The following is a 27509-nucleotide window of genomic DNA, read 5'->3' on the forward strand; positions in this document are numbered from 1 at the left end:
CTCCTTGCTCTGCTCCTTGCTCTGCTCCATACTCTGCTCCTTGCTCTGCTCCATGCTCTGCTCCATGCTCTGCTCCATGCTCTGCTCCATGCCCTGCTCCATACTCTGCTCCGTACTCTACTCCGTGCTCTGCTCCTTGCTCTGCTCCATGCTCTGCTCCATGCTCTGCTCCACCGGGTTAGGGCTGGTGTGTTGTTATTTCATCAATAACTAAGCTACAGGCAGGGCTCGGGTATCACTACATTGATCACTAACAATTTGAAGCTGAGCCATTTGCTCATGCTCTGCGGCACAGTACAGTCATTGTCACACCCTGACCATAGAGAGCCTTTTTATTCTCTATTTTGGTTAGGTCGAGGTGTGACTAGGGTGGGTAATCTAGGTTGTGTATTTCTATGTTGGCCTGGTATGGTTACCAATCAGAGGCAGCTGTTTTTTGTTGTCTCTGATTGGGGAGCATATTTAGGCAGCCATTTGCACACTGTGTTTTGTGGGATCTTGTTTTTGTGTTGTTGCCTGTGAGTATTTCATTTACAGCACGGTTTGTTCGGTCATTCTTTATTGTTTTTGTAAGTTTCACTTCAGTAAATATTCAGATCACGCTGCCCTTTGGTCCGAGTATGCTTCCAACGATGATCGTGACAGTCATATCTGACTAAGATCCTAACATGGTGTCAGAAGTGCTTCAACCTCGTCAAATATAAAACAGGAGAGATTATTTCACAGAAAATAATCATGTTCCTTGAGTTTGTCAGAGTTTATAGTGATGAAAAGTAGCTAATAGCTAACTGCTCTCTCATGTCTCTTCATTGAGCAGAGCAGTCCAAGTGGAGCCGTCACCATTGACACTCAGACTCAGAGCGAGCTGAGCGAGCTGCACACAGGGAGCTAATGGATTTACTAACAGAGGAAGTTATTTCTGATTTTGGGCTTTTGAAAAATCCTTAATTGTCGCTTATCATTTTTTTTTGTCATTTTAAATTGATTTTTGTAAATGACTGTAAAGCCCAATATGGTAATGCCCAAATTTGGCAGAAGCAATCTGGTCTGGGTAGGTTAGGGCCTGAACGTTGTGGGCATTTGCAGGGATTGAGCTTAAAATTCATGCCCGTGCAGGGCTCTAGTGCACACCTCTACCCCCTCAATCTTCCTCTCTCCCCCTTTCTTCTCCCTCCTATTTTTTTCTCCTCCTACTCTATAGAGCCTAGAACTAAATATGGTTGCTGTGTTTGAATTACTGCAGATAATAATCACAGTTTCGGAAAGGTTTGTCTTTTTTCTGCTGGAGTCAGGATGTATTTGTGAGGTGCATTCAGTAAAAAGGCCTGGTGTCAGCAACAGAAAGATTACAGACACCTAGCTAGGACTTTTGGGGCTGATGATGGAGGTTTATCTAACTTAGCTTTTCTATAGTACCAGCCAATACCAGCTCATACTGTCCACAATACCGTACCTAGGTGGATTACACTCAAATCGCATACTTTATTTTGTGGGGGGGTCAAATTACCATGTCTTTTTACTTGGATACTAGGAAATAGTAGAAATGGTGTCCCTGAGAAACATGGCTGATAGCCTGAAACATGGTGGATAACAGATTGCACCAAGCCATTAACAATCAGGAAGCACTGGGCCTCTAACAAAGATCTTAGTTCCTATGCAATCCACTTTAATTGACTTTACCAAATCAACTATTACAAACACATGGTGGGCAGTGCGGGTGGTGTCAACACACACACACACATTACAAACACATGGTGGGTAATGCGGGTGGTGTCAACACACACACACACATTACAGACACATGGTGGGCAGTGCGGGTGGTGTCAACACACACACACACATTACAAACACATGGCGGGTGGTGTCAACACACACACACACATTACAAACACATGGTGGGCAGTGCGGGTGGTGTCAACACACACACACACACATTACAAACACATGGCGGGTGGTGTCAACACACACACACACATTACAAACACATGGTGGGCAGTGCGGGTGGTGTCAACACACACACACATTACAAACACATGGTGGGCAGTGCGGGTGGTGTCAACACACACACACACATTACAGACACATGGTGGGCAGTGCGGGTGGTGTCAACACCCACACACACATTACAAACACATGGTGGGCAGTGCGGGTGGTGTCAACACACACACACACATTACAGACACATGGTGGGCAGTGCGGGTGGTGTCAACACACACACACATTACAAACACATGGTGGGCAGTGCGGGTGGTGTCAACACACACACATTACAGACACATGGTGGGCAGTGCGGGTGGTGTCAACACCCACACACACATTACAAACACATGGTGGGCAGTGCGGGTGGTGTCAACACACACACACACATTACAGACACATGGTGGGCAGTGCGGGTGGTGTCAACACCCACACACACATTACAAACACATGGTGGGCAGTGCGGGTGGTGTCAACACACACACACACATTACAAACACATGGTGGGTAATGCGGGTGGTGTCAACACACACACACACATTACAGACACATGGTGGGCAGTGCGGGTGGTGTCAACACCCACACACACATTACAAACACATGGTGGGCAGTGCGGGTGGTGTCAACACCCACACACACATTACAAACACATGGTGGGCAGTGCGGGTGGTGTCAACACACACTCCAAATGCACACACACAGCGAGGTTTGTGGATCCGTCATTTACCGTTGAGCCACTTGGAGTTGTACTGGGCAGTCCGAAGGGGTGGCATGCCTCCTAAGCTCCGGTAGATGACGGGGTCGCGACCTGAAAAGTCTATGACAGTGGCGGCGAACAGCTCACCACTCTCCGTCACCACCGCCGTGGAGTTATGGCGAGGGTCATACGGGCACCGTGCCACGCCATTCACACGATCCAACACACTGGACATGTTCCCCACCTGAGCGAGGGGGAGGGAGGGGAGAGAGAGAGATATAGAGTGTGAGAGCAAGAAAATGATAGTAACAACACACTATCTTCTCACAGACCATATGGCTGTTTGATGTTTACATTCCAGTCATGTAGCTGGAGACGACCTTATCTTAATGCCTCCTTTCACCATTCACTGTCTATCATCCCCCACCCCTATTCCTGCCAGTTATCACTCTATCCCTCTTTTCCCTTCATCTCCCCTTCGTTCCCCCCACTCCTTCAACACTCCTTTAACACGTTTAACTGTTTTACTCATGTTGGCCACAGGGAAGGAGAGCCTACAGTCTTTGGTAGCAGAACGTGTCGGTGGCACTGTATTGTCCTCAAAGCACGCAAAGAAGCTGTTTAATTTGTCTTGGAGTGAGACGTCTGCGACGGGGCTGGTTTTCTTTTTGTAATCCGTGATTGTCTGTAGACCCTGCCACATACATCTTGTGTTTGAGCCGTTGAATTGCAACTCTACTTTGTCTTTATACTGTCGCTTTGCTTGTTTGATTGCCTTGTGGAGGGAATGAAATATGTATTTGTTTCCAGTCACCTTGCCATGTTTAACTGCAGTGGTACGTGCTTTCAGTTTTGCGCGAATGCTGCTATCAATCCACGGTTTCTGGTTTGGGAAGGTTTTAATAGTCACAGTGGGTACAACATCTCCAATGCACTTCCTAATAAACTCATAAAGTCAGCATATACGTTAATGTATTGTCTGAGGGTACCCGGAACATATCCCAGTCCACCTGTTCGAAGCGGTCTTGAAGTGGAATCCAATTAGTCAGACCAACGTTGGATAGAGCTAAGCATGGGCGCTTCCTGTTTTAGTGTCTGCCTATAGGAGGGGAGCAACAAGATGGAGTAATGGTCAGATTTACCGAAGGGAGGGTGGGGGAGGGCCTTGTATGGATCGCGAAAGTTAGTAGCAGTGGTCCAGTGTAGTGTTCGAGCGGGTAAAACAATCAATGTGCTGGTAGAATTTAGGTATTCTTGTGTTCAAATCCCCAGCTACAATAAATGCAGCCTCAGGATATAGGGTTTCCAGTTTCACGATCGTCGTATGGAGTAGACCAAAGCGCAGCGTGGTTAGAATACATTCTTCTTTATTAATGAAGAACACTAAGAACACTTAAACAAAAAACAACAAAACGAATAAGACGACCGTGACCACTATATAAACAATGTGCTAACATGCAACATAACATAGACAATAACCCACGAAATACCCAAAGAAGATGGCTGCCTAAATATGGTTCTCAATCAGAGACAACAATAAACACCTGCCTCTAATTGAGAACCAATCTAGGCAACCATAGACCTACATAAACACCTAGATGGAAACAACTCCATAAATCTACAAAACCCCTAGACAGTACAAACAACCTAGATGAGACAAAAACACACATACCACCCTCGTCACACACTGACCTAACCAAAATATATAAAGAAAACAAAGAATACTCAGGTCAGGGCGTGACACCGTCGAGGTATCTGCATGTGGGCGGATCCACAGTTGAAGTCGGAAGTTTACATACACTGAGGTTGGAGTCATTAAAACTTGTTTTCAACCACTCCACAAATTTCTTGTATACAAACTATAGTTTTGGCAAGTCGGTTAGGACAAATACTTTGTTCATGACACAAGTCATTTTTCCAACAATTGTTTACAGACAGATTATATCACTTACAATTCACTGTACCAAAATTCCAGTGGGTCAGAAGTTTACATACACTAAGTTGACTGTGCCTTTCAACAGCTTGGAAAATTCCAGAAAATGATTTCATTGCTTTAGAAGCTTCTGATAGACTAATTGAAATCATTTGAGTCAATTGGAGGTGTACCTGTGGATGTATTTCAAGGCCTACCTTCAAACTCAGTGCCTCTTTGCTTGACATCATGAAAAAATCCAAAGAAATCAGCCAAGAAAAATTGTAGACCTCCACAAGTCTGGTTCATCCTTGGGAGCAATTTCCAAATGCCTGAAGGTACCACGTTCATCTGTACAGACAATAGTACGCAAGTATAAACACCATAGGACCATGCAGCCGTCATACAACTCAGGAAGGAGATGCGTTCTGTCTCCTAGAGATGAACTTACTTTGGTGCGAAAAGTGCAAATCAATCCCAGAACAACAGCAAAGGATCTTGTGAAGATGCTGGAGGAAACAGGTACAAAAGTATCTATATCCACAGTAAAACGAGTCCTATGTCGACATAACCTGAAAGGACGCTCAGCAAGGAAGAAGCCACTGCTCAAAAAACGCCATAAAAAAAGACAGATGACGGTTTGCAACTGCACACGGGGACGAAGATTGTACTTTTTGGAGAAATGTCCTCTGGTCTGATAAAACAAAAATAGAACTGTTTGGCCATTATGACCATTGCTATGTTTGGAGGGAAAAGGGGGAGGCTTGCAAGCCGGAGAACACCATCCCAATCGTGAAGCACAGGGGTGGCAGCAGGAGAAACTGGTGCACTTCACAAAATAGATGGCATCTTGAGGGAGGAAAATTATGTGGATATTTTGAAGCAACGTCTCAAGACATCAGTCAGGAAGTTCAAGCTTGGTCGCAAATGGGTCGTCCAAATGGACGATGACCCCAAGCATACTTCCAAAGTTGTGACAAAATGGCTTAAGGACAACAAAATCAAGGTATTGAAGTGGCCATCACAAAGCCCTGACCTCAATCCTATAGACAATTTGTGGGCAGAACTGAAAAATCGTGTGCGAGCCAGAAGGCCTTATAAACCTGACTCAGTTAAACCAGCTCTATCAGGAAGAATGGGCCAAAATTCACCCAACTTATTGTGGGAAGCTTGTGGAAGGCCACCCGAAACGCTTGACCAAAGATAAACTATTTAAAGGCAATGCTACCAAATACTAATTGAGTGTATGTAAACTTCTGACCCACTGGGAATGTGATGAAAGAAATAAAAGCTGAAATAAATCATTCTCTCTACTATTATTCTGACATTTCACATTCTTAAAATAAAGTGGTGATCCTAACTGACCTAAGACAGGGAAGTTTCACTCGGATTAAATGTCAGGAATTGTGAAAAACTGAGTTTAAATGTATTTGGCTAAAGTGTATGTAAACTTCCGACTGTACACGGCTGTGACTATAATCGAAGAGATTCTCTTGGGAGATAATGTCCACCTTGTTGTCTAGACCTTGTTGACTGGACATTGGCGAGTAATATGCTTGAAAGCGGTGAACGGTGTGCTCTCCTTCTCCGTCTGACCAGGAGGCCCCTCCGTCTGCCTCTCCTGCGGCGACCTCGTTGTTTTGGGTCAGCCTCTGGGATAAGATCCCATGTCCAGGGTGGAGGTCCAAACAAAGGATCCTCTTCGGGAAAGACGTATTCCTGGTCGTAATGTTGGTAAGTTGATGTCGCTCTTATATCCAATAGTTCTTCCCGGCTGTATGTAATAACGCTTAAGATTTTCTGGGCTAACAATGTAAGAAATAAAACATAAAAAAACAAATTACTGAATAGTTTCCTAAAAACGTGAAGCGAGGCGACAACGTCCTGCTCCTTCCCTGAATTTTCATAAATGTTTGTATTTTATATTTCTTATTCGTCAGAATTTTAAAATCACAAACAGAAAAGTATTTAGAGCCTTTTTACCTGTTGTTTCCCACATCTTTTCCTAACTTAACCCACCAAGATATTGTGCTGTAGGACGTTGGTACCCAGCCAGGTGCTAAAGCTTCTCTCTCTCCTCACTGAATGAATGACAAATGGATGAATGGGCAATAATTGTGCATGTTACTTCACAATGTAATTTAAATTAGGCCTGAATGATAAGGAGGGTGAAGAGGTTGATTTAATTTAGAAAGACAATAGTGTAATGATGAGTTTGTGTTATTCCTATTTATTAGCGTTGGTACTCATGTTTATACCAAATCATTTGAACGCATGACTTGTGGGTTGATATCATTCTCTTTTAAGTTTTACTTTGTAAAAATATGCTGTTATTGGACTGTTTTATTTACTATAACTCTATTACTAATCAAATGCATTGTAAGGAAATGAAAACATGCTACGTTATGGGTAGGCCTTTAGAATATTGAAAAACATATCATTGACTCTATCCAAGTTCATAAGTGAAGGGAAGCAAACGATGTCAGCACACTGAATGAATGATAAATGGATGAAGGGGCAATAATTGTGCAAGTTACTTCACAATTTAATTTAAATTAGACCTAACTGAATGATAAGGAGGATGAAAAGTTTGATTTCATTTAGAACAACAATAGTGTAATGATGAGTTTGTGTTATGCCTATATTTATCAGCGTTGGCCCTAGGGTTAATCATTTCACTGCTCGCCTTGTGGGTTGATTTGTGAGGGACTTGAACTAGTGGTTTTTCGTTATTACTTATAGCTTAGAGCAGAGGTACTCAACTATGGAGGTCTGGAGCCTGCTGGTTTTCTGTTCTACCTGATAATTAATTGCACACAACTGGTGTCCCAGGTCTAAATCAGTCCCTGCTTAGAGAGGAACAATGACAAAATGCAGTGGAACTGGTTTCAAGGTCCAGAGTTGAGTTTGAGGGGCCTAGAGTAACATAAACGAATGAAAATGCTATTAGATTATTTGAAAATATAGTTTTTTAGTATTCTAATGTTACCTAAGACCTTAATTAACACAACCAAATGATTATTCTTCTGATAGCATATATGAAATGTATTTATTAGACTGTTAGAATGTTGTTTGCGTCACTGGCTGGAAGTGTTGAAAATAGCCTATAGGCCTACGTTTTCACTAGGACTTTGTAGAAGTATACAAAACATACCCTTTAGTCTATCTAACCAAATAACTATTGTTGTATTTTTACATGGATATATTTCACTAATATTTCTTCAGGATACCAATTGTTTATACACAATTTATCAAGCGTTAATGAGGCGCTAATGTTTGGGCACCTTGCGGGTTGATATGCATGTGATGCTAAAGGGGAAGTCCAGCAACATTCTCCAAGTTCTCTAGCAGGTACTTACTTGTAGGCTGAAAGGCCAGGCATTTCTAGTTTTAATATTTAATAACTATACAACAGAACAGATTAACATAAATTACATTTACTCTCATGGGTGACTAAAAAGAACAATCTGAAGTCCACGCCCCTACGAAACTACGCCTCCGGTCTTTGGGTCATATCTCAATAACCCAGCACCAATAACCCAACACCCAGCACCAATAACCCAGCACCAATAACCCAACACCCAGCACCAATATCCCAACACCCAGCACCAATAACCCAACACCCAGCACCAATAACCCAACACCCAGCACCAATATCCCAACACCCAGCACCAATAACCCAACACCCAGCACCAATAACCCAACACCCAGCACCAATAACCCAACACCCAGCACCAATAACCCAACACCCAGCACCAATAACCCAACACCCAGCACCAATAACCCAACACCCAGCACCAATAACCCAACACCCAGCACCAATAACCCAACACCCAGCACCAATAACCCAACACCCAGCACCAATAACCCAACACCCAGCACCAATAACCCAACACCCAGCACCAATAACCCAACACCCAACACCAATAACCCAACACCCAGCACCAATAACCCAACACCCAGCACCAATAACCCAACACCCAGCACCAATAACCCAACACCCAGCACCAATAACCCAACACCCAGCACCAATAACCCAACACCCAGCACCAATAACCCAACACCCAGCACCAATAACCCAACACCCAGCACCAATAACCAAAACACCCAGCACCAATAACCCAACACCCAGCATCAATAACCCAACGCCCAGCACCAATAACCCAACACCCAGCACCAATAACCCAACACCCAGCACCAATAACCCAACACCCAGCACCAATAACCCAACACCCAGCATCAATAACCCAACACCCAGCATCAATAACCCAACACCCAGCACCAATATCCCAACACCCAGCACCAATAACCCAACACCCAGCATCAATAACCCATTACCCAGCACCAATAACCAAACACCCAGCATCAATAACCCAACACCCAACACCCAACACCAATAACCCAACACCCAGCACCAATAACCCAACACCCAGCACCAATATCCCAACACCCAGCACCAATATCCCAACACCCAGCACCAATATCCCAACACCCAGCACCAATAACCCAAAACCCAGCACCAATAACCCAAAACCCAGCACCAATAACCCAACACCCAGCACCAATAACCGAACACCCAGCACCAATAACCCAACACCCAGCACCAATAACCCAACAGTTAAACATTTTTTTTAAACATTTTTTTACAGTGCACCACCCTCCTTTACTCTCTCATCATGTCCTCCCCATCACCCCCTACCTACACCCCTGTAGGTTATCACTCCATCCCCCATTCCCTCTTACCTCCCGGGTGATACAGAGGGGCTGGAAGGCGTTGGTTCCACAGGTGATGACCTCAGTCTTATTGACCAGTAGCACGCGGAGGTAGTTCTGACACTCTACCTACAGGGAGTAGTAGAGAGCAGACAGGTTGTTAGAGGTTAGAAACCTGCGTACCTTTGTTTTGTATTCACCAAACACAAGAAAACGGACCGAAACGGGGAGGGACTACATGAACTTGATAAGATTCTGGGACCAAATGGTCCTTGACAGCTTCTACCCCCAAGCCATAAAGACTGCTGAATAGTTCATCAAATGTCTACCATTATTGTATTCTTATCTATTATAATTTTTTGCACTGACTCTCTTGCACTGACACTCCAACACACACACACACAAATCACACACATGCATATTGACGCCACACAAACACACACAAAACACACACACACACACACAATCCTTCACAGTCTTCACATATGCTGCCGCTACTCTCTGTTTATTATCTATTCATAGTCACTTCACCCCTACCTACAGTCCATACTAACTCAATTACCTCGACTAACCTGAACTCCTGCACACTGACTCGGTACCGGTACCCCTTGTATATAGCCTCGTTATTGTTACTGTTATTTTTATTGTCTTACTTTTTCCTTTAGTTTAGCAAATTTGTCTTACTTTTAAAAAACTCTGCATTGTTGGTTAAGGGCTCGTAAGTAAGCATTTCACCTGTTGTATTAGGCGCATGGTTTGCAACAGAGTGCATTAATGAATACGACCCAGCAATACTCACTCACGGCTCACTTTAATGATATGACTGGAATGTTTTTTTTATCTTTCATCTGTAAAATTAAATGTAACACATTTAAACCTAATCTAATCTCGTTTTTATAAAGCACTGTCTGACGTTTGAGGGAATGAAACTTCTTTGTTGTCCTTAAATATTCTGTCTTGACAAATAAATAAAATTGCTGTGTTTCAAACTTGAGGTCAGACGACGTTCTCCAGAGAGAATGGATTTTTTACTTTCCCTTCTCCGTTGGGCTTTTGAGATAAAAATGGCAATCAATTCTCACAAAGAAAAGCGAAATAACAAAATGATCAAGTACAGAAGAAGGGCTCTGCCTTGAGTGTCTTACTAAAAAGTCAGTGTTATTTTTCACTTCCCAGCCAGTAAACACACTTCGATTGAAGGGGCCCAAAAACCATAAAATCACTATAAGCCACTCCCACAAGACCCCATAGAGCCCCTTGACCAGCCAGTCAACAGACTGCTTTTAAAGGAAATAGTCCTATTCAGGGAAGGTCCTGTGTGTGTGTGTGTGTGTGTGTGTGTGTGTGTGTGTGTGGGTGTGGTGTAGGTGTATATTTGTGTGTGTGTGTATATATGAATGTATTTGTGTGGTGTATGTGAATATTTGTGTGGTGTATGTGAATATTTGTGTGGTGTGTGTGTATATTTGTGTGTGTGTAGTGTGTGTGTATATTTGTGTGTGTGTATATGAATGTATTTGTGTGGTGTGTGTGTGTGTGTATATGTGTGTGTGTGTATATTTGTGTGTGTGTGTGTGTGTGTGTGTGTGTGTGGAGCCCCCCGGGAAGTCTCAAAGTCGTTGTTTACCTCGGTCTTCCCTTTGCTCTGACAGGACCTCCTGGTGTCATCATCTGGAATCCATTCCGTTGCCTAGGAAACCAAAATAAACACATGTAAAAAGAGTGATTGGATGCAGCATTCACCTTTTGCAAAGGGAGCTGCCTGAGTACTGCTTTGAAAGAGACTCAGCATGGCTGCTGCCTGAGTACTGCTTTGAAAGAGACTCAGCATGGCTGCTGCCTGAGTACTGCATTGAAAGAGACTCAGCATGGCTGCTGCCTGAGTACTGCATTGAAAGAGACTCAGCATGGCTGCTGCAAGGGGTACTATGTTGAAATAGACTCACTGTGGCTGCTGCCTGACTACTGCATTGAAATAGACTCACTGTGGCTGCTGCCTGACTACTGCATTGAAATAGACTCACCGTGGCTGCTGCCTGACTACTGCGTTGAAAGAGACTCATTGTGGCTGCCTGACTACTGCGTTGAAATAGACTCACCGTGGCTGCTGCCTGACTACTGCGTTGAAATAGACTCACCGTGGCTGCCTGACAACTGCGTTGAAATAGACTCACCGTGGCTGGTGCCTGACTACTGCGTTGAAAGAGACTCACCGTGGCTGCTGCCTGACTACTGCGTTGAAAGAGACTCACCGTGGCTGCCTGACTACTGCGTTGAAATAGACTCACTGTGGCTGCTGCCTGACTACTGCATTGAAATAGACTCACTGTGGCTGCTGCCTGACTACTGCATTGAAATAGACTCACCGTGGCTGCTGCCTGACTACTGCGTTGAAAGAGACTCACCGTGGCTGCCTGACTACTGCGTTGAAATAGACTCACTGTGGCTGCTGCCTGACTACTGCATTGAAATAGACTCACCGTGGCTGCTGCCTGACTACTGCGTTGAAAGAGACTCACCGTGGCTGCTGCCTGACTACTGCGTTGAAAGAGACTCACCGTGGCTGCTGCCTGACTACTGCGTTGAAATAGACTCACTGTGGCTGCTGCCTGACTACTGCATTGAAATAGACTCACCGTGGCTGCTGCCTGACTACTGCGTTGAAAGAGACTCACCGTGGCTGCTGCCTGACTACTGCGTTGAAAGAGACTCACCGTGGCTGCTGCCTGACTACTGCGTTGAAAGAGACTCACTGTGGCTGCTGCCTGACTACTGCGTTGAAAGAGACTCACCGTGGCTGCTGCCTGACTACTGCGTTGAAAGAGACTCACCGTGGCTGCTGCCTGACTACTGCGTTGAAAGAGACTCACCGTGGCTGCTGCCTGACTACTGCGTTGAAAGAGACTCACCGTGGCTGCTGCCTGACTACTGCGTTGAAAGAGACTCACCGTGGCTGCTGCCTGACTACTGCGTTGAAATAGACTCACCGTGGCTGCTGCCTGACTACTGCGTTGAAAGAGACTCACCGTGGCTGCTGCCTGACTACTGCATTGAAATAGACTCACCGTGGCTGCTGCCTGACTACTGCGTTGAAAGAGACTCACCGTGGCTGCTGCCTGACTACTGCGTTGAAAGAGACTCACCGTGGCTGCTGCCTGACTACTGCGTTGAAATAGACTCACCGTGGCTGCTGCCTGACTACTGCGTTGAAAGAGACTCACCGTGGCTGCTGCCTGACTACTGCGTTGAAATAGACTCACCGTGGCTGCTGCCTGACTACTGCGTTGAAAGAGACTCACCGTGGCTGCTGCCTGACTACTGCGTTGAAATAGACTCACAGTGGCTGCCTGACTACTTCCTTAGAAAGAGAAAGTGGCTGCCTGAAAATGACGCAACTGTTGACGGTAATATTAACAACACAACACAGACGCCATGAAAAGACACAAACCTTATCGTTGTTTTTTAATTGTGTCAACATGGAGCTGAGTGGGCCAGCCAGTGGATTACAAGGTGAGGTAACCAGACAGGACCATGGCTGTAGGCCAGATGTCTTTAGGATGGAAATAGCATCTTCTTCTCTCATTAAAGCTAAAGCAGTGTGTTTCAGAGTCCAATCCTCCACCACACACACACACACCGTCCTCCAATCTTCTACCACACACACACACACACACACGCACACACACACACCGTCCTCCAATCTTCTACCACACCAATGCCGGTTGTTTCTCCACGGCCCAATTACATTCCTTTAGAACCGTATGCCTTGGTTTTAATTAAGAATGCCCTAGCTCAGTGCTGGGGCAGACACGCACGCACACACACACACACACACACACACACCGCTAACAGAGCAGAATTGGCCTTTTGTATAGTAGCCTGAGAGATGGTACTCTCTCTCATCGGTATCATTTTGTGTTAAGGTCTCCCAGTTTCACAAAAAATAGCCGTGGTGCTGCTGGCCTGACCCACTAGTGCTGGAACAGAGAGAGAGAAAAGCTAAAGTTGGCATGGACTCGTGCCAGAGTATACCCCCTATGTGACACTCCCCTCTCCTCCTTTCCCCTATCATTCTCCTCTCCACCTCTCCTCTAATCTATTTCAGCGAATGGGGTGCCTCTTTGCACACACTTGAGCAAAAGTCTAGCCATTCCGGTTCTCTCTCTCGTAGTATTGACTTTGAGAATGAGCATCCATAACACACAACACAACCACAACGACCACCATTTTGCCTTGTTCTTCACACAGTGGAACATTGCCATGCACAACAAGGCAAGAGACTACTACAGAGACTGCATCGTGACATGAAAACAGAAAAGCCCATGTCTGGACTCTGGAAACACATTAAAGTGTCCAGAAGCGGCAGAAGGAAAAGGAAAGAGGGTAAGAAGGAAATTGATTAGTTCAATAAATCTATGTTTAGCTCATTGAGAGAGAGGATCTGAGTCCTAAATGGCACACTATTCCTTGCATAGTGCACTACTTATGACAAAAGTAGTGTACTATATAGGGAATAGGGTGCCATTTGGTCTGCTCGACCCTGATGAGTCTGGGTGTTATCTCGGTCTGAGAGACTCTTTTCAATTAACCTTCCCCATACTGCCATTAATAGAGAGAGAGAGAACGGAGAGAGAGATAGAACAAAGAGGGGAGAGAGAAAGAGAGCGAGTGAGATAGAGAGAGAGTAGGAGAGAGAGAGAGAGAGAGAGAGAGAGAGAGAGAGAGAGAGTCATGTAGGCCAGCCAGCCATACAGGTCCACTGTGATTCAATTAGACAACTAGGACAGTTTAAACTCTGGACAGATAAGGTGTAGGCCATCATTGTAAGTAAGAATTTGTTCTTAACTGACTTGCCTAGTTAAATAAAGGTTCAATTACATTTTTTAAATAAGAGCCTCAAAATAAGGCCTCAAATGAATTATTATTTGTGAAACCTTTTATTACCCTCATATCAAGGCATTACTGTAACAACATGACAGTCAACAAGCTCTTCAAATAACATCACCCATACCCTCGCTGGGTGGTCTGTCAAACACTCCACACGTCACACTGACCATAGAACTGTTTTTCAAATTAACTGTTACTACATGTCCTCAATAGACCAGCTCTAGGAGCGGAGTAGTGATGACGTAATTCAAAACAAATGCACACGCACCCCTCCTTTCATACACCTCTCCATCCATTGGTGTGTGTGTGTGTGTGTGTGTGTGGATGGATGCCTATGCAGTGAGTCATCGTTTAGGTCATTACCATCTTTTCTCAGTGATAAATGCTGTCAGCTTAACCCCTGACCCCTCGCCGCTCCGTCAAGTCCCTCTCTTCACCCGTACTGGAACAAAGTGAGCTCACAAAGTCCTACCCCAAATACCACATGGCCCATGCACACCCAATAGCACCACAAATATATCCCCTAGCCCCGGCTGTGACAGGCCTATAAACAGGCCGTCTGAGTGTGGTGACGGCTATACAATGCCTGCCTGCCCGGGCTGGAGCTGGGCTGGAGCTGGGCTGGAGGAGGGCTGGATGGAGCTGTCTGTCTGTCTGTAAACAGGCCCATAGGGCCGCAGGGCAGTAGAGGGATGAGAGAACAATGTAGGGATGAGGCTAGAGGCTTGAGACCCTATTTCAGACTAAAAGGGTTCTTTTAGAAATAGTGATATATGACACAGTGATGAGGAGGATGACATGTTAATATCACAATACTTACTATTCTATTCATGTTCAATACTAAGTATTCTAGTTTGCCTTATCCTTTCATATGAGTTTGCCATTACATTTGTGATGATTTTATGTTCAATTGAGCTACTGACATGTAGAAATAAGGCTCAAACAGAAGATAAATCACTTTACAAGTTATTCACTCTAAATGTCAGTTTGAAGGTAACTAAACTACATTGGTTTGAGGAATACAAAATGGTGGATATTGAAAAACAAACTGAAGATAATACATTTTTTCCCCTGCTGCTTTTCCAAAACAGTAAATGATTCGAGTCCTGGACTGACTTGTTGATAAGTTGTGCAACCACTCTTATGCATCTCTGATTTCATTCTCCTCTATAAGAAGGGCCAACCAACAACAATGATGCACCTTCACCAACAACATTTATTTTCCCTCAAACTCAGATGACACCTCATTTCTTCCAACTTTGTCACTTTGCCACTTTTGGAGGCAATAAGTATTCTGCCCCCGGCAACCCTTTACAGTAAAAAAAAATATCAGTACTTTTTAATGGGCAAATAAAATAGCTGAAAATACAATTAGTGAGAGGATGGAGGATTCATCACTTTTACAGAAGATAAATTATGTTTTGGAGGGAAATGTATTACATTTTTACAGAGAAAGTAGGACATGATGAAACATTAATGAAACAAACCGCTAACAGTGAGCCAGACAGTTGGAGCGATGGGAAATGGCTCTTGCTTAAACATGGATGGCACTCTGTAGATAAGACTAGGTTGCTCTGTGACATATGACCACAAGCATGTTGACTATTCATTATGTTTTGTGAATCATTTACATCTTAGTCATTTAGAAGACTTATCCAGAGCGACTTACAGGAGCAATTAGGGTTTAGTACCTTGGTCAAGAACACATAGACAGATTTTTCCCCTAGTTGTCTCTGGGATTCTAACCAGTGACATTTCGGTTACTGGCTCAACGCTCTTAACCGCTAAGCTACCTGCCGAACAAAATGTGTCTGGAGAGAAGACACAGAGGTATTTCAGAGTGTTTGCTTCAGTGGGCTACAGCAAGTACGGTATGTAAAAAGATTGCTGTGACAGCTTGAGACTGCATTCAGTGGACTTGGACGCACACAGACTCATAAGGGAAAATCAAGTCTGAAATTTAAAAGTGAAAATAACAATCTTCAGAAGCCTTTATCAACCTGAAATACGCTACAGGGCCCTCTCCTCTTCTCCTGCATTGCAGAAGAGTTCTTCTGCAACAGAGTAATCAAATTAAGATCCTACATCTGTACAGTATACATACTCAACCATTATGGTATGGACTAAGAATCAATTTACTGGACTCTGAGAATCTATTTACTGTTGAATATATTTCCCCTCCCTATATCCTTGACTCAACCTCCAAATATCTGTCAAACCGAGTGAGCGTTATGTGCATGATCTGTGATGAAGGTGTGGAGAGGAGGCAAAGAGATAATTTATCTCTGTACTGTCTGTTGTAGCCTGCTAGCTCTACTCTACTCAAAACCATCACTTCAATGAGCCCACACCCCGCCTTGCTTCGTCCTCTTGAAGTCACTGACAGAGTACCCTATTCAGGCCTGCACCCCTTCCATCCTCCATTCCCCCCCAACTACTCTGTTCCCCCATCCCCTACATTACCTCCATCTTTTACCCCCTACATTCCTTTCCTCCGTCCCCCTCTCCACTCCCCTCTTCTCCACTTCACTCCCACTGTCCCCTCTCCACTCCCTTCCCACTTCCCTTCCACCCCCCCCAGTCCTACTGACGAATGTGACAGGACTCTCAATGGCCCTCTTTCATTGTCCCTGAACACTGATCCCTAGACAAGAGGGAGCAGATACGCCCTCCTCCCCCCGTGCACTCTTCCAGTCCTCCTCTGCTGCCCTCCTCCTTCCCCCTGTGCTGTACACTCCATCCCTCTAGGCCCTCTCCCCCTCCTGCCTGAGTGTGAGTCAGTTTGTGTCAGTGTGTGTCAGTGTGTCACATGAAATCACATTTGTTGATCCCATGCTTCGCAAACAACAATTGTGGACTGACAGTGGAATGCTAACTTACAGCCCTTCCCAACAATGCAGAGAGAAAGAAAATAGATAAATAATAGAAAAGGAAAATACGTACAATTTGTATTAATAATAACTACACAATGAGTAACGATAACTTGGCTATATACAAGGAGTACCAGCACTGAGTCGATGTGCAGGGGTACTAGGTAATTGAGGCAGACATATACAGTACAGTACCAGTCAAAAGTTTGGACACTCCTACTCATTCAAGGGTTTTTCATTATGAATACAATTTTCTACATTGTAGAATCATAGTGAAGACATTAAAACTATGAAATAACACACATGGAATCATGTGGTAACCAAAAAAGTGTTAAACAAAATAAAATATGTTTCATATTTGAGATTCTTCAAAGTAGCCACCCTTTGCCTTGATGACAGCTTTGCACACTCTTGGCATTCTCTCAACCAGCTTCATGAGGTAGTCACCTGGAATGCATTTCAATTAACAGGTGTGCATTGCTAATTTCTTTCCTTCTTAAGGAAGGACAAGGTAGGGGTGGTATATACAAGATATCCCTATTTGGTAAAAGACCAAGTCCATATTTTGTCAATAACAGCTCAAATAAGCAAAGAGAAAAGACAGTCCATCAGTACTTTAAGACATGGACAGTCAATACGGAAAATGTCAAGAACTTTTAAAGTTTCTTCAAGTGCAGTCGTAAAAACAATCAAGCTCTATGATGAAACTGGCTCTCATGAGGACTGCCACAGGAAAGGAAGTTACCTCTGCTGCAGATGATAAGTTCATCAGAGTTAACTGCACCTCAGATTGCAGCCCAAATAAATGCTCAAGTAACAGACACATCTCAACATCAACTGTTCAGAGGAGACTGCGTGAATCAAGCCTTCATGGTCGAATTGCTACAAAGAAACCACTACTAAAGGACACCAATAATAAGAAGAGACTTGCTTGGGCCAAGAAACACAAGCAATGGATCCTAGACTTCCTGACGGGCTACCCCCAGGTGGTAATGATAGAGAAACAACACATCTGCCACGCTGATAATCCACACGGGGGCCCCTCAGGGGTGCATGCTCAGTCCCCTCCTTTACTCCCGGTTTACTCATGACTGCATAGCCAGGCACGACTCCAACACCATTATCAAGTTTGCCGATGACACAACAGTGGTAGGCCTGATCAGCGACATTGATGAGACAGCCTATAAGGAGGAGGTCAGAGACCTGGCTGTGTGGTGCCAGGACAACAACCTTTCCCTCAACGCGATCATGACAAAGGAGATGATTGTGGACTACAGGAAAAGGAGGACCAGGCATGCCCCCATTCTCATCGACAGGGCTGTAGTGGAACAGGTTGAGAGCTTCATCAACAAAATAGAATGGTCCAAACACACTAAGACAGTCATGAAAAGGACACAACAAAGCCTATCCCCCCCCCCAAGAGACTGAAAAGATTTGGCATGGGTCCTAAGATCTTCAAAAGGCTCTACAGCTGCACCATCGAGAGCATCCAGACTGGTTGCATCACTGCCTGGTGTCATGATGTGGCCCTTTTTTGGGTATAGCTAGTGCCCCCCCTCTCTCTCTCCTAAACCTAGGTTCTGTTATCTCAGGTTGTACATTCCTGGAGGAGACTCTCTCCCCCTGGCCATGCAGAAAGAGACACATAGAGGGAACAAAGGATTTCACATGGCGAACTCCTAAATCCCCCAAAATGGGGATTTGATATAAAATGTTCACTTGTGAGAAGGTGGAAATGGTCCGTGGACACTTAAGGGACAAGTATGACGAGTGTGTTTCATTTGGTGACCTCAGAGAGGACAGAAAACACACATAACTATATCTCTGAATATGTACATTTCTCGATTATTGGGTTTGCATCTAATTCTTGTATAAAATTAATGAGTAAAGATTAAACTATTTGTGAAATTATGTAATGTGATGTTAAACCTTTAATGAAAGAGAATTGTATTCTCTTTAAAGTTTAACTAAGTCATTGGCCCGCCCCATGAGCACAGACATGATCTGGTGTCATGGAACAGCCCTTTTCTACTGTTACGAATAAAAAACCCTCCTGAGGAAATCCTCTTCAGACCACAAAAACCTCAGTTTAAGCTAAGGTTGTAATGGTTGTTGAATTCCTAAACCATACCACGTGGAGCATTGGCTACACGGCTGGAAATGGTTAAACTCTGAGACTATCAATCCCTACAGAAAAAGAGCAAATCTTAGATACTAATTACTAGTCTGCAGCTAGAAATGATGTCAACCTGGGATGCGAAGACCGACAACCACTGAAACATCTATTCTATGAGAACATTTCTGAATAGTACTCTGAAGTATCCATTCTAACCACGGAATACTTTTGATCTTCAGGGAGGCAGAGAGAGAGACAATGATGAACTGACTCTCGGACAGAAGGACTGACGATTCCAACAGATATCACGACGACGCACTGGGCATAAATATATATATTGATTGCAATTATTCCCGAATGAGTGAGCGTTCATGTGCAAAGGATTAGCATTTCAAATAATATAATTATCAACTGTGTAGTGACTCCTTTTGTCCTTCCCGCCTTTTTCAGTCCACACCCACTTCCCTTTGTCCACCAAGCCGTCAAATCGGCTTAGCCCACTAGGGAACCTCCCCTATCAGTTCCTTGTAACCCTATCTACTGTGTTGTCTGTTTATGCATTTCTGTGATTATTTAGGTAGTTAGTAAATAAATTATTAAGACAATTGATGTATGGATGATTCATAGTAAAGGCTGGGTTCGTGCAGATACCCAACAATTTACGATGTTTGGAATGAGACTAACGTGAGGTAAAGAATAATTCATTAATTAGAATACTAATTGATCAGATATTAAAATATCTGAAGAGTTATATTATGAAAATTATAACTTTGTAATCTGAAGATTCTCCTTGGTGCCCTGACTTTCTAGTTAATTACATTTACATGATTAGTTTAATCACGTAATAATAATTACAGAGAATTGATTTGATAAAATAACAGTCTTCACTTTATTGATGCCAAAGACACGACACTGGTATGGCAACTGCTTGGCCTCCGACCGCAAGGCACTTACAGAGGGTAGTGCGTACGGCCCAGTACATCACTGGGACCAAGCTTCCTGCCATCCAGGACCTCTATACCAGGCGGTGTCAGAGGAAGGCCCTAAAAAGTGTCAAAGACTCCAGCCACCCTAGTCATAGACTGTTCTCTCTGCTACCGCAAGGCAAGTGGTACAGGAGCGTCAAGTCTAGGTCCAAAAGGCTTCTTAACAGCTTCTACCCCCAAGCCATAAGACTCATGAACAGGGTTACCCAGACCCCTCTTTTATGCTGCTGCTACTCTCTGTTCATTATCTATGCATACTTTAACTCTACCTACATGTACATATTATCTTGACTAACCTGTGCCCTCGCACATTGACTCTGTACCGGTACCCCCTTTATATAGCCTCACTTGCTATTTTACTGCTGCTGTTTCTTATCTGTTACTTATATTTTCTATTTAAATGTTTTACTTATCTATTTTTTACATCACAATTATTTTTAAAAACATCTCTAAACTTCTTAAAGCATTGTTGTTTAAGGGCTTGTAAGTAAGCATTTCACTGAAAGGTCTTGTTGAAAAATACAATACAATTTGATTTGATTTGATTAGATCAGGGTCAATATGTTCTTTAGTCTGATGAGCCGAAATTTGATATTTTTGGTTCCATCCGCCATGTCTTTGTGAAACGCAGAGTAGGTGAACAGATAATCTCTGCATGTGTGGTTCCCACCGTGAAGCATGGAGGAGGAGGTTTGATGGTGTGGGGCTGCTTTGCTGGTGACACTGTCTGTGATTTATTTAGAATTCAAGGCACACTTAACCAGCAGGGCTACCACAGCATTCTTCAGCAATACACCATCCCATCTGGTTTGCACTTAGTGGGACTATCATTTGTTTTTCAACAGCACGATGATCCAACTCACCTCCAGGCTGTGTAAGGGCTAATTGACCAAGAAGGGGAGTAATGGAGTGCTGCATCAGATGACCTGGCTTCCACAATCACCCAACCTCAACACAATTGAGATGGTTTGGGATGAGTTGGAACGCAGAGTGAAGGGAAAACAGCCAACAAGTGCTCAGCATATGTGGGAACTCCTTCAAGACTGTTGGGAAAGCATTCCAGGTGAAGCTGGTTGACAGAATGCCAAAAGTGTGCAAAGCTGTCATCAAGGCAAAGGGTGGCTACTTCAAATAACATTTGTTTGGTTACTACATGATTCCATATGTGTTATTTCATAGTTTTAATGTATTCACTATTAATATACAATGTAGAAAATAGTAAAAATAAAGAAAAACCCTGGAATGAGTAGGTGTGTCCAAACTTTTTACTGGTACTGTACATATACCTAGGAATAAAATGACAGATAGTAAACAGTGGCAGCAGTGTATGTGATGAGTTAAAAAGCTTGTGCAAAAAGGGGTCGATGTAGATAGCCTGGGTAGCTATTTTGCAATCTTATGGCTTGGGGGGTTTCAGTGTGTGCCAGTGTGTGTCCGTAGGCTAGAGCAGGCAATCTTTGAAGTGCCACAGCTGTTCTGACCAAATGTTTACATGGGAGAGATAGAGAGAGGGAGAGAGGGAGAAAGTGAGAGCGAGGTGGGGAGAAGGAGAGAGAGAGGACTCACAGGAGAGACACTGAACCATCTGAGAACACCATTGACTACATGCTAGTGAAGGGGGCTACATTCTAGTGAAGGGGGCTATATGCTAGTGAAGGGGGCTACATTCTAGTGAAGGGGGTTACATGTGTGCCAGTGTGTCTCAGTGTGTGTCCGTAGGCTAGAGCAGACTATTTTTGAAGTGCCACAGCTGTTCTGACCCAATGTTTACACAGGAGAGATAGAGAGAGAGAGAGAGGGAAAGAAGGAGAGAGAGAGAGGGGAGAGGTAGAAAGAGAGAGAGAGAGAGAGAGAAAAGAGAGCTTCGAGGGAGAAAGCTTCGAGGCATGCAACACTGAGGCATGCATGAGAGCATCAGCTGTTCCAGACGACTGTGTGATCACGCTCTCCGTATCCGACGTGAGTAAGACCTTTAAACAGGTCAACATTTACAAGGCCGCTGGGCCAGACTGATTACCAGGACGTGTGCTCCGGGCATGTGCTGACCAACTGGCAGGTGTCTTTACTGACATTTTCAACATGTCCCTGATTGTGTCTGTAATACCAACATGCTTCAAGCATACCACCATAGTCCCTGTGCCCAAGAACACTAAAGTAACCTGCCTAAATGACTACAGACCCGTAGCACTCACGTCCGTAGCCATGAAGTGTTTTGAATGGCTAGTAATGGCTAACATTAACACCATTATCCCAGAAACCCTAGACCCACTCCAATTTGCATAGAGCTCAAACAGATCCACAGATGATGCGATCTCTATTGTACTCCACACTGCCACACTGCCACCTTTCCCACCTGGGCAAAAGGTACCTCCACGTGAGAATGCTACTCACTGACTACAGCTCAGCGTTTAACACAATTGTGCCCTCAAAGCTCATCACCAAGCTAGGGATTCTGGGACTAAATGCTTCCCTCTGCAACTGGCTTCTGGACTTCCTGACGGGTCGCCCCAGGTGGTGAGGATAGGTAGCAACACATCTGCCACGCTGATCCTCAACACTGGAGCCCTTCAAGGGGGCCTGCTCAGTCCCCTCCTGTCCTCCCTGTTCACCCACGACTGCATGGCCAGGCATGACTCCAACACCATCATTACGTTTGCAGACGACACAACAGTGGTAGTAAGCCTGATCACCGACTACGACGAGACAGCTCATAGGGAGGAGGTCAGAGACCTGGCCAGCTGGTGCCAGAATAACAACCTATCCCTCAACGTAATCAAGACAAAGGAGATGATTGTGGACTACAGGAAAAGGAGGACCGAGCAGCCCCCATTCTCATCGACGGGGCTGTGGTGGAGCAGGTTGAGAGCTTCAAGTTCCTCCTACAGTCTCCTACCGGCCATTACTCTGTCCTAGTGGAGCCTCCTACAGTCTCCTACAGGCCATTACTCTGTCCCAGTGGAGCCTCCTACAGTCTCCTACAGGCCATTACTCTGTCCCAGTGGAGCCTCCTACAGGCCATTACTCTGTCCCAGTGGAGCCCTCTACAGTCTCCTACAGGCCATTACTCTGTCCCAGTGGAGCGTCCTACAGTCTCCTACAGGCCATTACTCTGTCCCAGTGGATACTCCTACAGTCTCCTACAGGCCATTACTCTGTCCCAGTGGAGCCTCCTACCGGCCATTACTCTGTCCCAGTGGAGCCTCCTACCGGCCATTACTCTGTCCTAGTGGAGCCTCCTACAGTCTCCTACAGGCCATTACTCTGTCCCAGTGGAGCCTCCTACAGTCTCCTACAGGCCGTTACTCTGTCCCAGTCGAGCCTCCTATAGTCTCCTACAGGCTATTACTCTGTCCCAGTGGAGCCTCCTACAGTCTCCTACAGGCCATTACTCTGTCCCAGTGGAGCCTCCTACAGTCTCCTACAGGCCATTACTCTGTCCCATTGGAGCCTCCTACAGTCTCCTACAGGCCATTACTCTGTCCCAGTGGAGCCTCCTACAGTCTCCTACAGGTCATTACTCTGTCCCAGTGGAGTCTCCTACCGGCCATTACTCTGTCTCAGTGGAGCCTCCTACAGTCTCCTACAGGCCATTACTCTGTCCCAGTGGAGTCTCCTACAGTCTCCTACAGGCCATTACTCTGTCCCAGTGGAGCCTCCTACAGTCTCCTACAGGCCATTACTCTGTCCCAGTGGAGCCTCCTACAGTCTCCTACAGGTCATTACTCTGTCCCAGTGGAGACTCCTACAGTCTCCTACAGGTCATTACTCTGTCCCAGTGGAGCCTCCTACAGACCATTACTCTGTCCCAGTGGAGCCTCCTACAGTCTCCTACAGGTCATTACTCTGTCCCAGTGGAGTCTCCTACAGTCTCCTACAGGTCATTACTCTGTCCCAGTGGAGCCTCCTACAGTCTCCTACAGACCATTACTCTGTCCCAGTGGATACTCCTACAGTCTCCTCCAGACCATTACTCTGTCCCAGTGGAGACTCCTACAGTCTCCTACAGGCCATTACTCTGTCTCAGTGGATACTCCTACAGTCTCCTACAGGCCATCACTCTGTCTCAGTGGAGCCTCCTACAGTCTCCTACAGACCATTACTCTGTCCCAGTGGAGCCTCCTACAGGCCATTGTTCTGTCTCAGTGGAGCCTCCTACAGTCTCCTACAGACCATTACTCTGTCCCAGTGGATCCTCCTACAGTCTCCTACAGACCATTACTCTGTCCCAGTGGAGCCTCCTACAGTCTCCTACAGGTCATTACTCTGTCTCAGTGGAGCCTCCTACAGTCTCCTACTCTGCATCAGAGGAGAGATGAGGCAGAAACAGGCCAGCCATGGTTTCTCCTCAATTCCTTTTCACCATCATGGATCATCCCTTAGCACACAGACACACACACACGAAGGCACACACACACGTGAGCACCCAGGAACACACAGACTGACCTGACCTGACACACATTTACAGATTGTCCTCCCATTCTGACAAAGACCACATTAATAATTCAATCAGTCATGAGTCTGGATGGACGATGTCATCAAAAACTTTGTCATATAGTTAGGACTGAGTATTTACTGTGTTTACGCACATGCAATACTTATACCAACACAATTTAGACGTGTGAATGTAAAATACCCGATACCTAACCTTTCAGATTCTGGGATCAAATCAAATTGTATTTGTCACATTCGCCGAATACAACAGGTGTAGACCTTACAGTGAAATGCTTACTTACAAGCCCTTAACCAACAATGCTTTAAGTAAACAATTGGTAAGTAAAAAACAGAAAATAGAAATAACAATAGCGAGGCTAAGTACAGCGGGTACCGGTACAGAGTCAATGTGCAGGGGCACCGGTTAGTCAAGGTAATTGAGGGAATATGTACAGTTGAAGTCAGAAGTTTACATAAACTGAGGTTGGAGTCATTAAAACTCATTTTTCAACCACTCCACAAATGTCTTGTTAACAAACTATAGTTCTGGCAAGTCGGTTAGGACATATACTTTGTGCATGACACAAGTCATGTTTCCAACAATTGTTTACAGACAGATTATTTCACTTACAATTCAATGTATCACAATTCCAGTGGGTAAGAAGTTTACGTCCACTAAGTTGACTGTGCCTTTAAACAGCTTGGAAAATTCCAGAAAATGATGTCATGGCTTTAGAAGCTTCTGATAGGCTAATTGACATCATTTGAGTCAATACCTGTGGATTTATTTCAAGGCCTACCTTCAAACTCAGTGCCTCTTTGCTTGACATCATAGGAAAATCAAAAGAAATCAGCCAAGACCTCAGAAAAAATATTGTAGACCTCCACAAGTCTGGTTCATCCTTGGGAGCAATTTCCAAATGCCTGAAGGTACCACGTTCATCTGTACAAACAATAGTACGCAAGTATAAACACCATGGGACCACGCAACCGTCATACCGCTCAGGAAGGAGACGGGTTCTGTCTCCTAGAGATGAACGTACTTTGGTGCGAAAAGTGCGAATCATTCCCAGAACGACAGTAAAGGGCCTTGTGAAGATGCTGGAGGAAACAGCTACAAAAGTATCTATATCCACAGTTAAACTAATCCTATATCGACATAACCTGAAAGGTCGCTCAGCAAGGAAGAAGCCACTGCTCCAAAACCGTCATAAAAAAGCCAGACTATGGTTTGCAACTGCACTTGGGGACAAAGATCGTACTTTTTGGAGAAATGTCCTCTGGTCTGATGAAACAAAAATAGAATTGTTTGGCCATAATGAACTCGTTATGTCGTTATGTTTGGAGGAAAAAGGGGAGGCTTGCAAGCTGAAGAACACCATCCCAACCATGAAGCACGGGGGTTGTGGGGGTGCTCATGTTGTGGGGGTGCTTTGCTGCAGGAGGGACTGGTGCACTTCACACAATAGATGGCATCACGAGGGAGGGAAATTATGTGGATATATTGAAGCAACATCTCAAGACATCAGTCAGGATGTTCATGCTTGGTCGCAAATGGGTCTTCCAAATGGACAATGACCCCAAGCATACTTCCAAAGTTGCGGCAAAATGGCTTAAGGACAACAAAGTCAAGGTATTGGAGTGGCCATCACAAAGCCCTGACCTCAATCGTATAGAAAATTTGTGGGCAGAACTGAAAAAGCGCGAGCAAGGAGGCCTACAAACCTGACTCAGTTACACCAGCTCTGTCAGGAGGAATGGGCCAAAATTCACTCAACTTATTATGGGAAACTTGTGGAAGGCTACCCGAAACATTTGACCAAGTTAAACAATTTAAAGGCAACGCTACCAAATACTAATTGAGTGTATGTAAACTTCTAACCGACTGGGAATGTGATGAAAGAAATAAAAGCTGAAAAAAACCATTCTCTCTACTATTATTCTGACATTTCATTCTTAAAATAAAGTGGTGATCCTAACTGACCTAAAACAGGGAATTTCTACTTGGATTAAATGCCAGGAATTGTGAAAAACGGTGTTTAAATGTATTTGGCTAAGGTGTATGTAAACTTCTGACTTCAACTGTACATGTAAACTCATCAAAAAAAGAAACGTCCCTTTTTCAGGACCCTGTCTTTCAAGGATAATTTGTAAAAATCCAAATAACGTCACAGATCTTCATTGTAAAGGGTTTAAACACTGTTTCCCCCTGCTTGTTGAATGAACCATAAACAATTAATGAACATGAACCTGTGGAACGGACGTTAAGTCACTAACAGCTTACAGACGGTAAGGTCACAGTTTGAAGACTTAGGATACTAAAGATGCCTTTCTTCTGACTTATCTGCGTAAAGGTGCCTTAGGCATGCTGCACGGAGGCATGAGAACTGCAGATGTGGCCAGGGCAATAAATTGCAATATCCATACTGTGAGACACCTAAGACAGTGCTACAGGGAGACAGGACGGACAGCTCATCATCCTTGCAGTGGCAGACCACGTGTAACAACAACTGCACAGGATCGGTACATCCGAACATCACAGCTGCGGGACAGGTACAGGATGGCAACAACAACTGCCCGAGTTACACCAGGAACGCACAATCCCTCCATCAGTGCTCAGACTGTCCGCAATAGGCTGAGAGAGGCTGGACTGAGGGCTTGTAGGCCTGTTGTAAGGCAGGGCCTCACCAGACAACACCGGCAACAACATCGCCTGTGGACAAAAACCCACCGTTGCTGAACCAGACAGGACTGGAAAAAAGTGCTCTTCACTGACAGAGTCGCGGTTTTGTCTCACCAGGAGTGATGATCGGGATTTGCGTTTATCGTTGAAGGAATGAGCGTTACACCGAGGCCTGTACTCTTGCGCGGGATCGATTTGGAGGTGGAGGGTTCGTCATGGTCTGGGGCGGTGTGTCAC

General features: G+C 44.7%; 1 protein-coding gene across 6 annotated transcripts in view; it reads right to left on the reverse strand.

Annotated features, from left to right (window-relative positions):
* The window catches only part of LOC112224859 (semaphorin-5B), a 289959-nt gene that overhangs the window by 99383 nt on the left and 163067 nt on the right, over nucleotides 1-27509 (reverse strand). For all 6 annotated transcript variants that reach the window (XM_042306582.1, XM_042306580.1, XM_042306579.1 and 3 more), the window contains 3 exons: nucleotides 10927-10989; nucleotides 9330-9428; nucleotides 2705-2918 (listed from right to left, as the gene is read on the reverse strand). In XM_042306582.1, the coding sequence (XP_042162516.1) occupies nucleotides 2705-2918; nucleotides 9330-9428; nucleotides 10927-10989 (376 nt within the window). The remainder of the gene's footprint in view (nucleotides 1-2704; nucleotides 2919-9329; nucleotides 9429-10926; nucleotides 10990-27509) is intronic.

Source organism: Oncorhynchus tshawytscha, linkage group LG26 (assembly GCF_018296145.1).
Source record: "Oncorhynchus tshawytscha isolate Ot180627B linkage group LG26, Otsh_v2.0, whole genome shotgun sequence".
Taxonomy (NCBI): Eukaryota; Metazoa; Chordata; class Actinopteri; order Salmoniformes; family Salmonidae; genus Oncorhynchus; species Oncorhynchus tshawytscha.